We start from the raw sequence: 13,936 nt of genomic DNA on the forward strand, positions 1-13,936 counted from the left end.
ACAAAATAAGCTGATAAATGAAGCTATATTGCCCTAAAGCAAGAGAAATAACATGATCAGGTATCGGCAAAATGATTTAATTAGAGCTCAATAACAAATTTTAAAGAAGGTCTATTTATATGCTTGTATTTTTCCCCATTGTCACTATCCCCATGCAGACTAAACAAAACCAAAGTTCTTGAGCACTTTTAGTAAACCCATCTCATTCCCTTTCATACTAGCCTCTCTTAGTCTTTGGAGAACATTTAATGTACAAAGGTAAGGTATTCTTGTCACACTTTTATTTATCTATTATTCAAAAGCTACTTGACCATTAAAAAATACATGTATGAAGGTACTTTTTGTATTAAATATTAAAATATTCTTATATAATTCTGTTATTCAATTGACCTTTCAATTCCATTATTAATTATCATAGGTGAAAAGCAAAGGGGAATAGCTTCTTTCAGTAAAATACAAATTAATAAATCGAGCAAGTGGTGCAGAACTTCAAAAATCTGGTAAAAATACCCTTGCTTATTACTACTTTATATACTCTGTGTTCCTCCTAGATGCCCAGCAAAGATTTCCTAAAAATAATACATCTCCACTATAGATTCAACAAAGCCTGATCCTAATACCAGAGCCCCTGGCCCAAGGGCCAAGAAATTCACAATTTTGAAAGAACACCCTTGCTCATCATAACCATGCACTTAGTATGATTGCTAAATATCCATGGGCAAAGATAAAGATTTCAGAGAAATAATTCATTTTTACTATACATTCAACAGAGCCCCACCCTAACACCAAAATCCCTAATCCAGGGGTTATGAATTTCATACTTTTTTAAAAGCATTCTTGCTCATCATGCCCATACAATTAGATGTTTGACTAAATACCCAGGGGCAAAGAGGAGGATTTTCAAAGAAATAATGCATTTTCACCATATAATTAATAGAGCTCTGTCCTAACACCAGAACCCCTTACCCGACAGCCATGAAATTAACAATTTTGGAAAAAGTACCCTTGCTTATCACTATCCACATTAATTTGTTTAATACCCAGTAGCAGAGGAGATTTTCAAACAAATAATGCACTTTCATTATAATCAATAGAGTGCCCCCCCCCCCCTCCTGGGGCCACAAATCTCACAATTTTACAAGAGGCACTCTTAATAATCATAACCATGCACTAACAGTTTATCCACTTAACCCAGGAGCAGAGAAGATTTTCAAAGAATTCATGCATTTTTACAACTGAGGTATATAATCAATAAAGCCTTGCCCAAACATCAAATTCCCTGACCCAGAAAACATGAAATTCACAATTTTGGAAGAAGTACCCTTATTCATCATAACTATGCACTTAGTTTATCTGCAAAATAACCAGGAGAAGAGAAGATTTTCAAAGAAATAATGCATTTTCACTATATATTCAACAGCCCCCCTTGAAACCCTGATCCTGAAGGCCACAAATTTCACAATTTTGGAAGAAGCACTCTTGATCATCATAACCATGCACTTCATCTGCTAAATACCTAAGAGCAGAGAAGAAGATTTTGAAAGAATTAGTGTATTTTCACTATATAAAATCAATAGATCCTCGCCCTAACACCAGAAACCCTGACCCAGGGGCCATGAAATTCACAATTTTGGAAGAGGCACCCTTCCTCATCATAACTATATACTTAGTTTGTTTGCTTAATACACAGGAGCAGAGAAGAAGATTTTCAAAGAAATAATGCACTTTCACCATATGATCTATATAGCCCTGCCTAGGCATCAGAATCTCTGACCCTGGGGCCATGAATTTCACAATTTTGGTATGCTCAATTATAAACATGCCAACAGTTTGATTTCTTAATGTCCAAGATTAAAGAAGACTTTTAAAGATTGCATTAATTTTGATAGATTAAGCCCCACCCCTTAGGCCCAAAAGGATGCAGGGACCATGAAATTAAACCTTTTAGTTACCCTTCACTCATAGATGTTCTCTGCCAAAATTGGTTGAAATTGGTTCAGCAGTCCCAAAGAAGATGCTGAAAATGTTCAAATGCTAAAGCAAGATAGATGAAAACAGATAGCAACAACAATAGGTCACCTGAGTGACCCAATTGACCTTAAAATTGAAGAGCAACAAAAATATGTTTTGCATATCATTTTTTTTTTTTACTTTTCAAATATATAATGTATCATATATTATACAATATGTTGTTCATGTTTTGAGACAAACTATATTATATTCTTCATTGATTTGGTCTGACAAGATGCAGTTATATAGCTACCAATCTTTTGATTGCAGGATAAGTTCCATTTGGAATTCAATCTTCATCAATGTTTCATTCAGCACTATAATTTCCAAGTTTCTGATTTCACATGTCTGACAAAAAGAGTGAATTTTATTAACGAGGTAGTCATTAAATGCCCTGTGCATGCTCTGCACATGAAATCTAGCCCTGATAATGTTAGTTTTCTTCATTAAAATCCTAAAGCAGGGTAAAGATTTGATGTATACAGACATAGACTGATTTCACATATAATTTTTCTACATAGTTATTTTTCTTTCAATAGCCAATAGCCATTCAAAACAATTTACTATTTAAAAAAAGAAAATTAAATTAAGATGCTAACTAAAATGTTTTTTTCTTACTTTGTATGAATTATCTGTACTCATGTTTATCAGGCAATGGTTGACATTTAGAAACTCTAAGCAGAGAAAAACAAATCACTCATCTGGAACTGTCCTGATACAAACATATTGGTAGACAATGAATATAATTTACAAAGGGAAAGAAAGAAATTTGAACAATATGGAGTCTATGCATATTATTTTCTACAAAAGAAAATTACATATATTGCCAACTTATTTCAGATGATACATTACAGTGGTTGCACAGATTTGATGAATCATAAAACAGAGTACATTTGTAAAACAGAAAAATCAATCAACAATGCAACATAATATATCCACTAATCCTAGCATTACCAAGGGGCTATCAATTTAAAAATGCTCTTTGTAATAAATTTACACTGAGTGCAAAATTATTCACACTACTAAACATAACTGGCCTGAATTCTGAATACCATCTTACAACAAACATTTCAAAATCCCTCAAAATTGTTTTTCTTTCTTTATGAACATGGTATGATTTAAGATTCAAGTTCAATATCATTTTTTTTTCAATGTGAACATGTATGTTGTAGGCAGAATTTTGTGGCCTTTCAGCATCCTATAAAAGCACTTTTATTGTATAATGAGAAGAGCAGGTAAATCTGACGGACCTATCCACAGCAGTTTCTTTTCCATACAAAATGTCTGATGGTAATTTTTCAACAACTATAGAATGATAAATATATATACATCTTCAACAATGATCTATTAACCATTATATACAAAAGAAAACTGAAGAGATTCCATCACATGCAGGGTCAATGTTAAATTCTGTTTGCATCTACTGTATACAGGGAAAATTTGGCCCCCTTTTTATTTTCGCCCTTTTGCCCCAGTCACAAGTGGTGACTTTAAAAGAGCCATCATTTTAGAAAACCCGTGTGTGGGTGAATTTATAATGGGGCAAAATCGTTTTCGAGTGTGATAGGATGAACATAACAAGGGGCGAAAATAACCCTATATACAGCCCAGGGGCAGGTAACGAAAAAAAAAATCTGCTGATAAAGGGGTTTACTTTAAAATTTTATGCAGTCATTACATTACATCTAATTACAAGCTACAAAGAAACTAACCAATTTGTTTTGTTTTTTTTACTGAAATGTCTCATTTTTCCTTGTGGTTTTAATTTTTCCTATATTTATGGCAATGAAAATGATAAAATAGTGAAATTAATCTATGTATTCACAGAAGGGAAAGAAAATCTTTAGCTTTGAAATGGAGCAAAAACATATTTTGGTCAGAAAAATGAAAATCACCAGGAGAAAAATTTATACATTACTTAAACAAAGTATCTTCATACATCTTCATGAAATAAAATGATTATTCCCCATTTTCCACTCTTTGAAATAAAATTTTAAGAAATATAGCACTTCATTAATGAGAAATATGATCATGATATTAGACATTTCGTCTCACTCTTTTATCCTATACCCTATACGTATACTCTGCTCATTTTTTCAACTTCAAGTTTTGAATTTCAACCTCACAGTTACATTCGAACATTCTGATGAAAAAGGAAATATTGCTTTTCAACATTACCAGATGCTTACGTAGTCTGAGAATATATTTTTTGCATATCTGCGTATTTCAAGTTTGCATATAATGATCTTAATGGTTTTACTAAATAACCTGTACGAAATGTTCCACCTGGAATATAGGGGGAATAGAGGCATACTTGGAGAAGGGATTCCGGGCGTCAGTTTGTCTCAATACATATATGGTGATATACAGGTTCCGGGCGTAACCCAAGAGGAAACCAAGAGGAATTATATAGGAATTTGAGGCGAAAAATGCAAATGAGCTACGCCCGGAAAAATAAATGACGCCCGGAAAAAATTTACGCCTGGAAACTAAAATGACGCCTGAAGCAGAATTACGCCTGGAAAGTCCTTATTATTATATAATACTATGTGACCTAAAAACCTATATAACCAAGAAAAACATTTAGGTTATGATTTACAATGTTAAAGTTAAAAATTTAGCCTTTTGAACTGTAAAAAAACATAATAACAGGTCATTAACATAGTATAGAAATATAATTTATAAAAGCTGTTTCAATTTTTTGTGTAAGGGACACTGAGAACACCACCATGAGTGTAAAATAATGTTTAAGAATTCAATGAACTTTTTAAAATACCTTTTTTCCCTTCAATAATCATGACACTGAAACAAGTTACTACATGCAGTTCTTCATTTACTCAATACTTAACAGTTCGAGAGCTCTATCAGACTATGTTATTTCTCAGAAGGTTTGCAAGGAAACTCAAAATATCTATAGTAAAGAGTCATTAAGTTATAACTATCATTGTAAATAATAATTGTCAAAGGATTTACTGAAATAGGTACCAGATATTAATTATCACACCTACCAGCAGATACTGTGTCATCCAGAACAAGTGTAAAAGCCTTAACATTGATATATCTATATTTCCTATTGCACTCACACTAAACTACCTCCTTCCTGATAAATTCAAACTTAACCTCCTATCTGAAATGACCTTCAATTGATATTTAAATTGACCAATCAAGGCTTTTACTCCTCCTGAAAGTTCCAGGCGTAATTTTTGTTTCTATTTTCCTGCCATTTTACGCCAGGACAATCTTAACTTACAAGATGACGCCCGGAAAGTAGAAATGACGCATGGAAGACGCCTCTTCTACTCAGGCGTAACTATTCAAAAACTCCGTCTCCGCCTCAAGTACGCCCGGAATTTCCCAATTCCTGCTAGATTCCACCCATATTCCAGGTGGAATACGCCTTTAAAATTCACACAGGAAAGATGAGTCTTTTTCTCCAAAAACACAGGCACATTTCAAAAATATGGCTTTTTGTCTCCTCCAAAGACATGCTAATATTCAACCTTATAAAAATCCATGTTAATAAAAAACAAGAGGCCCATGGGCCACAACGCTCACCTGAGTCAATATGGCCCTGCTGTTCTTCGTCAGCAGATTTCTTCTCTATATTTCTCCTATATATTCATGTATAAAGCTTTGATTGCCTGTTCTAGGCATACCCTACCCCAAGGTGCCATGTTTTGAATGAAATTGAATATAAACCTTCCGAGGATGCTTCTATCTTCATATAACTAATCATGATTTTGCTGTTCTTTAAAACAGAATTTTAAATACGTCTAACACCCTACCCTGGGGGGGGGGGGTGTTCATGATTTGAACAAACTTGAATGTACACTACCTGAGGATGCTTCCGTATCAATATGACTGATCATGGCTTTGTTGTTCTTGAGATTGAAGAAGATTTTTAAAGATATTTCCTGTTTAAGTTCTTTTGTAAAACTTTGATCCCCCATTATGGCCCCACCCTACTTCTGGAGGATGCCTTGAACAAGCTTGAATCTACAATATTTGGGGATGATTCCATATCAATATGACTAACTGTGGCTTTGTTGTTCTTGAGAAGAAGATTTTTTAAAGAATATTCCTATATATTCCTATGTAAGAATCTGATCCCCCATTGTAGCCCCACCCTACCCCCGGGGATCATGATTTGAACAAATTTAAATCTACACTACTTGAAGATGATTCCATATCAATAAGACTAATTGTGGCTTTGTTGTTCTTTAGAAGAAGATTTTTAAAGATTTTCCATATATATTCCTATGTAGAACTTTGATCCCCCATTGTGGCCCCACCCTACCCCCGGGGGTCATGATTTGAACAAACTTGAATCTACACTACCTGAGGATGATTCCATATCAATATGACTAATTGTGCCTTTTTTGTTCTTGAGAAGAAGATTTTTAAAGATTTTCCCTATATATTCCTATGTAAAACTTTGATCCCCCATTGTGGCCCCACCCTACCCCCGGGGGTCATGATTTGAACAAATTTGAATCTACACTATGTAATGAAGGTTTCACTTATGTATAAACTTTTCTGGCTCAATGGTTCTTGAGAAGAAGATTTTTAAAAGATGACACCAAATTTTCACCAATTCTTAATTATCTCCCCTTGGAAGAGGGCGTGGCCCTTCATTTGAACAAATTTGAATCCCCGTCACCCAAGGATGCTTTGTGGCAAGTTTGGTTGAAATTGCCCCAGTGGTTCTGGAGAAGAAGTCGAAAATGTGAAAAGTTTACAGACGGACGGACAGACAGACAGACAGATGGACTACAGACAAAATGTGATCAGAAAAGCTCAGGTGAGCTAAAAAACATACCAAACCTACCGGTATATACATAAACTCTACTTATGTATATAGGTGTGGTACTTTTTTTTAAACATGGTATTTCTTGTCTGAAAGTGTCAGAATCTTATTGTAACAACTTTTAAGTGTATCTAAAGTAGATTCAAAATTTTATTGATTCATTTTACATTTAACAATCCGGAAAACAAGCCCCTACATGTCTGTATACGTCAAGGGAACTTCAGTATTTTCAAGGTCAAGGTACTACGGAAATTTTTTTTAAAAAATTTCTTTTACAAAAGAGATCTTCCTTTTAAAATTTGGTATTTTTTCTACTTCAAACTAAGTCTCTGATCAGAATTTAACTCTACTGGTTTACTTATGATAGTACTGCCAAAAAGTTGCACCTGGACTTGACATTAATTTACATTACAAAATTTTGTATTTTGATGTATTTTTTATTAAAATCAAAACCCAAACAATGTTTGGAGAGAATCTTCTACAAGTATTTGAATTTTTCCAGTATAAAACCTTTTAAACTAAATGTATCCTTGCGTAGTCTGATTTTTTTTCAATGAAATCGGACACAAAACTGTAGGAGTAGCGTTTGAAAGAATTTCACAAATAATTCTATTTTTATGTCACCATGGCAACAAAATCGTCGAAATGGAAAACTGATACACATTATCATGCATCTTATTGTAGTCTATGTACCAAATGTTACTGAAACCAAAAGTAGAAGGAGTAGGACTTTTGGTTACAGGAAAAAAGACACACGGACAATAGGCACCATACCAATGCAAAAGCTTTTCTGGTCTTTGCTCATTGGAGCTAAAAGTGAGAATTTAAGGGATGTAATGAATTTCAAAAATCTTAATATAGAGGTGTTATTTCGGAAAAGTTGCCAGCTTGCTTCCATTATCTTCTTTCAGAATAATACATCAAAATAACACATCAGAAATAGTATTTAAATTACCGTAAACAAAAACATTTGTATTGATTAATTCTATGGTCCTAGGTCAAGTTCCTTATGTAAAACCTTGCTTTATTGGGCTTTAGTTCTTGATGGAAGTTTTTAAATCAAATAAAGAATTATCCACACTATTAGCATACTTACATGTAACATCATAAACGTTTAGGGTTAATAGTATAAATTTTCAAAGACTTGCAGATCAAAGGCCAAGGTCATTGAAACATTTTTTTTTTGGTTCAAATGGCAAGAGTCAAAAGAACGGACTTCACCATTGGTATATCTTAGATAATTTATAAATTACATGTATGTGGAAAAAGTGAATCAATTTTTGCATTGCAACATGGTGTTCTTAAATTAAAATTATTGATTATTTCAATCCCTATTTTTAACACCAAATAAAAAGACTTCACATGAAGACTTGACACATATTCAGTGTCATAACTGAAAATACTTCCTCAAAACATAAACTAAGAGAAAAATTAAATAAAATTTTTTAATTAATGTTTGGCAATAAATAATTGGTTACAAAATTTAATAACTGACAGCTTTTCACTGTAAAAAAAAAGCATGTGATGAACGAGTTCAATAAATTAAAAAATAATCAAACAAAATAGACCTATATATTTGTATAAAAGTCATCCTCAGAAGTCACTGTAAAATCAGTAAGTGAAACAATATATAATGGTATATTCAAGGCAAAGAACAATACACTAACAGTTCATAAACACTGGGACATTGTCTGAAGAGACTAAGCAATGAGATCTTAAGGAAGATTTCTGAAAATTCATATATATATATATATATATATATATATATATATATATATATATATATATATATATATATATATATATATATATATATATATATATATATATATATATATATATATATATATATAATGAATATTATGAAGTATATATATACTTGTAGTGTACTTACAATTTTAAATAGCATTTGTTTTAACAAAAAAAACAAAAACAAAAAGGCACAAAATTAGACATCCGTTAAAATAACTGCAGATACATGTCTATTGGAAGCATCATTTGATTGTATATCAGGGGAATCAAATTCCAAAGAAAAATACACAAATATCAGAAAGAAAAATCTTACTTTCTCTTTTGTTCATACAAACTGACTTATATTAAGTTATCTGTAATAATAGTTGTACTTTCATCACATGAAAAAAATTAACTATACTGTTTGTATATGAGCAATAGTCATATGAACTATATATATATATATCGGAATATTCAGTTACTGTCTTTAAATACGATTATCAAGGCACTAGTTTCAGGTTAGGGTTCCAGACCGTGGCAACACCAATGGCAGAGGAAATGATTCCTAGAAAACCTTGGACCCCAGCACTGGCGTCAACTTTTCCTAATGTATTTAGTGGCAATATAAGGTCTGATGCATTCTTCACCAAGTCTAAAAATACAGGCTTATTGTCACAAACACATCTCTGGACAATCGACAAAGGACCAGGACTTTGGCTTTTCCTGCTGGACATATCTCCGTTGCTGTACTGAACTTCATTTTCCTTTTTATCTTGCTTGCTCATTTCTAATTTAGCAATATTTGCAATATCATAAAAATTACGGGCTAAATTCAAAACAAGACTAAAGAACCAAAACTCAGCAGAAACTTTGGACCATTTGGCCTTGTCCGTTTTTATCACACCAAGGTTATGGAAATAAATAATATGATCAAAGAACAGAAAAATGGATTGACTAATTTTTGACAAGGTCACTGTCCATCGAATGACATCATCGGTGATGTGAAGGGATTTCAGTGCCGCCTGAATGAAGTCCAGACTCTTTCCCAAACGCAGCACTGAAAAAAAATAGAATAATGGGTTTACATCAGTCTTGTAAGTAACAATTTACAAATTGTTCTTTTATTATACCGAAGGAGACTATACGTAACATCACTGCAGCACACACAAATTCTCATCTTTTAAACTGTGAAATTCTCATATACCAGTAATACATGTATGTTTTTTTTTATAAGCAAGACAATATGTAGAATTGATCAATAAGTTTAGTTGGCTTACATTTACGAGTCATGCTCATTGATGATTCGATCTTCTTAAGTCTCTCCACCACATCTTCTTTGTTTCTCAGATTCCACCAAATCAGCTTTACTGAATACTGAACCAGTCTATTAAAATTTCAAATAAAAGTAATAATCTAGCAAATAAAATTTTACTTCTGGGTTAATAAACAAGGATACTGTATTGTGACTTTTTTGGTAATATTTAAGTGTGTAATAGTCAGCTAGGATTTCATCCTGGGCCCCCCAAACTTTACACAGATGTTCTACAAAGTACCAACTGAGCTTCAATTCTGACCACTGGCGAACAAACCTGGTGATCCCTGACCAACCCAAGTGCATTTAGCAAACTTATTTGAATTCATTCAGTATCCTTCTTATTGAATTTTTTTTTTTTAAGAAACATTTAATGATTTTTAAATACAAATTCTAGAATGCTTCAGTTCATGATCAGACTATTATCCTGATTATTTTGTTATATATAAGTTAACTATGTCAAATTTTGAAAGAACCAAGGATTGCTTGATTATTTCGTGGACAGAAGAGCCAAAAACATAATATATATATACTCATCATGCTCATGTTAATCAATCTTGCAGGCAAAGTATTTCATGTAATAAAATTTTGCCAAAATCATAATGTTAATTTTTACACTGTCTATCTAAAAGCTGGATATAATTATATCCAAACTGAAATATATTCAGAACATTTGTAAACTTAGTCAGTTAGTGTCACTATCTAGAATATTCTGTGACACAGAGGTCATTAACTAGGGATATACGTAACATTACAGGATATTGAGGTCGTCTTTTCACTTGGTGATAAGAGAATGTTATGAGAACATTGTAAACCATCATCTGTAAAATATTTCAAATTGTACTGTACTAAATTCAGACTAAATGGAAGTTAATCAAAGAAGGCATAAATAATCCATAATGTTCTTTTGATTAGATTATTTTGTTTTTTTTTAAAGAAAAAATAAATGCAAAGCCCTCTCAATTCAAATTCTGTTTACATGCACTAGTAAGACAAAATTGAAATGAATTTATTTACTGATACTGACATAGAAAGCCAATTCCAAGAGAAGTTGTCATATATAATAAGATTTGTACATGCAGCTCCATTTTGTAACAGGACTGGCATTTTAATGAAATTTAGCATATTCTAAAATCTATTTATAATAGTAACCATGGTAAATTGGTAACAATTTAGTGTGTATCTCAATTGAAAACTGTAAAACTTATTGATAGAATTATGCAACAAGATTAAATGAAACCACACCAAAACTGTAAAAGAGTAGTGTTTTGAAAAATTGTTTACACTTTACAGACAAATACACATGTAGATATAGTGTATATAAAAAGCTAGATGACTAGGCATTTCCCATCTTTGACCAATAAAGGTAAAAAAAAAAAAAAAAAAAAACAAAAAAAAACAGATCTCTGATACTATGGATTCAGTTTTATGTTCAGCATGTTCGAGGGTTAAATTTTGCTAAAACATGTTAAATGTTAATAATAAATAATAATAAATGAAGAAAAAACAATCTGCAAGTCATTCCCAGATTGCTTTCCAAAACACGGTAATGGAAAATGATGCCTTACACTGTGAAAAAAGGAGCGATGTTGTAACTTGTCAATTGTATATTAGTTTAAAAGTAAAAATTTTGTCGCTATGCAGTCATCATTTTTTGTTTTTTTGTTTTGTTTTTATTTTTAACCATGTGATAAAACAATTAAAGATGTCTGAGGTTGTTAATATGGTTTGATTTTGACCTGAAAAATATCAATATCACCTCAGTTCATATGGTTTGATTTTGACCTGAAAAATATCAATATCACCTCAACTTCCCTCAAATGTTGATTTGTTATGACTGTATAATATTAATATGGCAATAATTTTTAAGGCATTGTATTATCAACTTTTTACTCTGACAAATAACAAATAGCCTACTTAATACATATTTATATATTCAGTCTCTGACTTGCAAAATTGAATGCTTTGACTTAACATGCTTCAATGATAACAAAAATCCAATATGAATTTGAAATCAAAGGTTTGAATGGTGCTTAGACATCTCATATGGTTTTCTTGATCAATAGGCCATTTTAAGAAAATAAAAGAATCCCCACTATAATATCAATTTTTTCTTCTTTTTTTTAATTAGCTGAATATATTCTTTTTAACTTTCGATAATATGCATTCCAAATTAATAAAATTAAAAAGCTTAGCTTAGAGTCATTAATCTACACTGTCTAATACTTGTGACAATCAGTGATTTTTTTATGCTCCTGTAATCAAAGATTTGGGGGTCTATAGTTTTTGCTCTGTCTGTCCATCTGTCTTGCTGTATGTCTGCTTGTCCACAAAAACTTTAACCTTGCCCATAACTTTTGATTGGTTGGAGCTATGGCTGTCATATTTCATGCATATTTCTTGTGACAGTACCCTTCTTTGGGTACCATACATCACAAGTGTATTCCATGTGACAAGACCCTTCCTAGGGTACCAACAATTTTGACCCTTTGACCTTGACCTTTGAGTTTGATCTGGTTTTGGAAAAATTTAAACCTTGGTCATAACTTTTGAAAAGTTGGTACTAGCTAGGGCTTTCATATTTCACAGGTGTATTCCTTGTGACAAAATTTTCCCTTGGCTACCACAATTTTGAATCTTTGATCTTGACCTTTGAGTTTGAACTTCTTTTGAAAAACTTTTAAACTTAGCCAATTTTTTAATAGTAGGTGCTTAGGCTTTCATATTTCACAGTTGTATTCCTTGTGACAACTGACAAGATCTTTCTTTGAGTTCCATGAATTTAGACCCTTTGACCTTAATATTTGACCCACTTTTGAAAAACTTAACTTTGGTCATAACTTTTCAATGGTTGGTGCTATGGGTTTTCATATTTCACTGGTGTACTTCTTCTGACAAGATCTTTGTTTGGGTACCAATATTTTTTATTTTTTGTCCTTGACCTTGAAGTTTGACTTGCATTTGAGAAACTTTAGCCTTTGCCATGAGCTGCCATACAGGAGTATCAGTTTTTCACAAGCACATCTTCTTTTATTTCTTTGCATTTTTTATATAACAATGTTAGTATACCTTAACTGGGGCTGTGTTCAATATCCTGGCATCTTACCATGATATCTCGGTCTACTGAATACAACAGCACTGTATAAATTAATGCTTGTCATCCCTTCATAGCTGCTAGGCTAGCATACATCATTCAAGATTGTAGCTCCACATAGAGCTACATCGCTGCAACGGTCATGAATGCTGCCCTGCACTTCATGCTTTTGGTGGTACATAGTATTTATGACTGAGGGGAAAATGTCACAAAAACAGTTTGGGTATGAATCAAAATTTCAACAGATAATTTTTGCATTTAATTAACACTTATAACTTTTAATTTAACTTACAATAGGTATTTAAGGTTTTTTAAATTACACTAATCAGTTTCTGGGGTTCGTGTAAACTCAGCAAGATCCGTAGAGACTAAAAATTTTGGTCTGGTGTCTCTACGTAGAGACACCAGACCAAAATTTTTAGTCTCTACGGATCTCGCTGAGATTAGGGTTCGTGTTTTATGCCCTGTTCACATATTTATATTTTCCTGATTTTTTTAAACTCGATCACTGTTCGTTATCTTCACCTTTTTCATTAAAATAATAATTATCATGACTATATACTGAAAACAGAGATTTCGTAATCTATCATTTCTCCAGTTCTGTACAATTCCTTGCTTACTCTACATCATGTTATATAATATAGCTTAACTATTCAGAATAATTTGATCTCTACACAAAATAGACAAAAGATCGCAAATATGTGATTAAGAAATGGAGAGAGAGAGAGAGAGAGAGAATTCGGATTAGCCATGTAGTGTAGTTTTTTACGTTTATTACCTGAAAAATTTGTCTCTGCCATTTGTCAGGCCACCAAATTTAATTATCCCTGATACTATATCACTGCTCATACTTATAATAATTACGTACTATACTCAAAAACTTCCAGAACAAACGTCAAATCATTATTTGGGCTGAGATCAAAGTTCAGAATTTGTGTCGTGTTTCATTTATAACGATCCCGATAAGATTTCCAACAAATGA

At 32.3% G+C, this 13,936-nt stretch overlaps 1 protein-coding gene across 1 annotated transcript; it reads right to left on the reverse strand.

Annotated features, from left to right (window-relative positions):
* Window positions 1-8,888: 8,888 nt before the first annotated feature.
* LOC133191766 (peroxisomal membrane protein 11A-like) lies at window positions 8,889-13,874 on the reverse strand. The gene is made up of 3 exons (XM_061327501.1): window positions 13,733-13,874; window positions 9,826-9,932; window positions 8,889-9,605 (listed from the first exon to the last, which is right to left on the reverse strand). The coding sequence occupies exons 1-3, from the start codon at window positions 13,801-13,803 to the stop codon at window positions 9,049-9,051; spliced, it is 735 nt and encodes a 244-aa protein (XP_061183485.1). The 5' UTR covers window positions 13,804-13,874; the 3' UTR covers window positions 8,889-9,048.
* Between the last annotated feature and the right edge of the window lie 62 nt (window positions 13,875-13,936).

This window comes from Saccostrea echinata, unplaced genomic scaffold, assembly GCF_033153115.1.
Source record: "Saccostrea echinata isolate AGI-Se365-2 ecotype Australia unplaced genomic scaffold, CSIRO_AGI_Sech_v1 ptg000024l, whole genome shotgun sequence".
Lineage (NCBI taxonomy): Eukaryota > Metazoa > Mollusca > Bivalvia > Ostreida > Ostreidae > Saccostrea > Saccostrea echinata.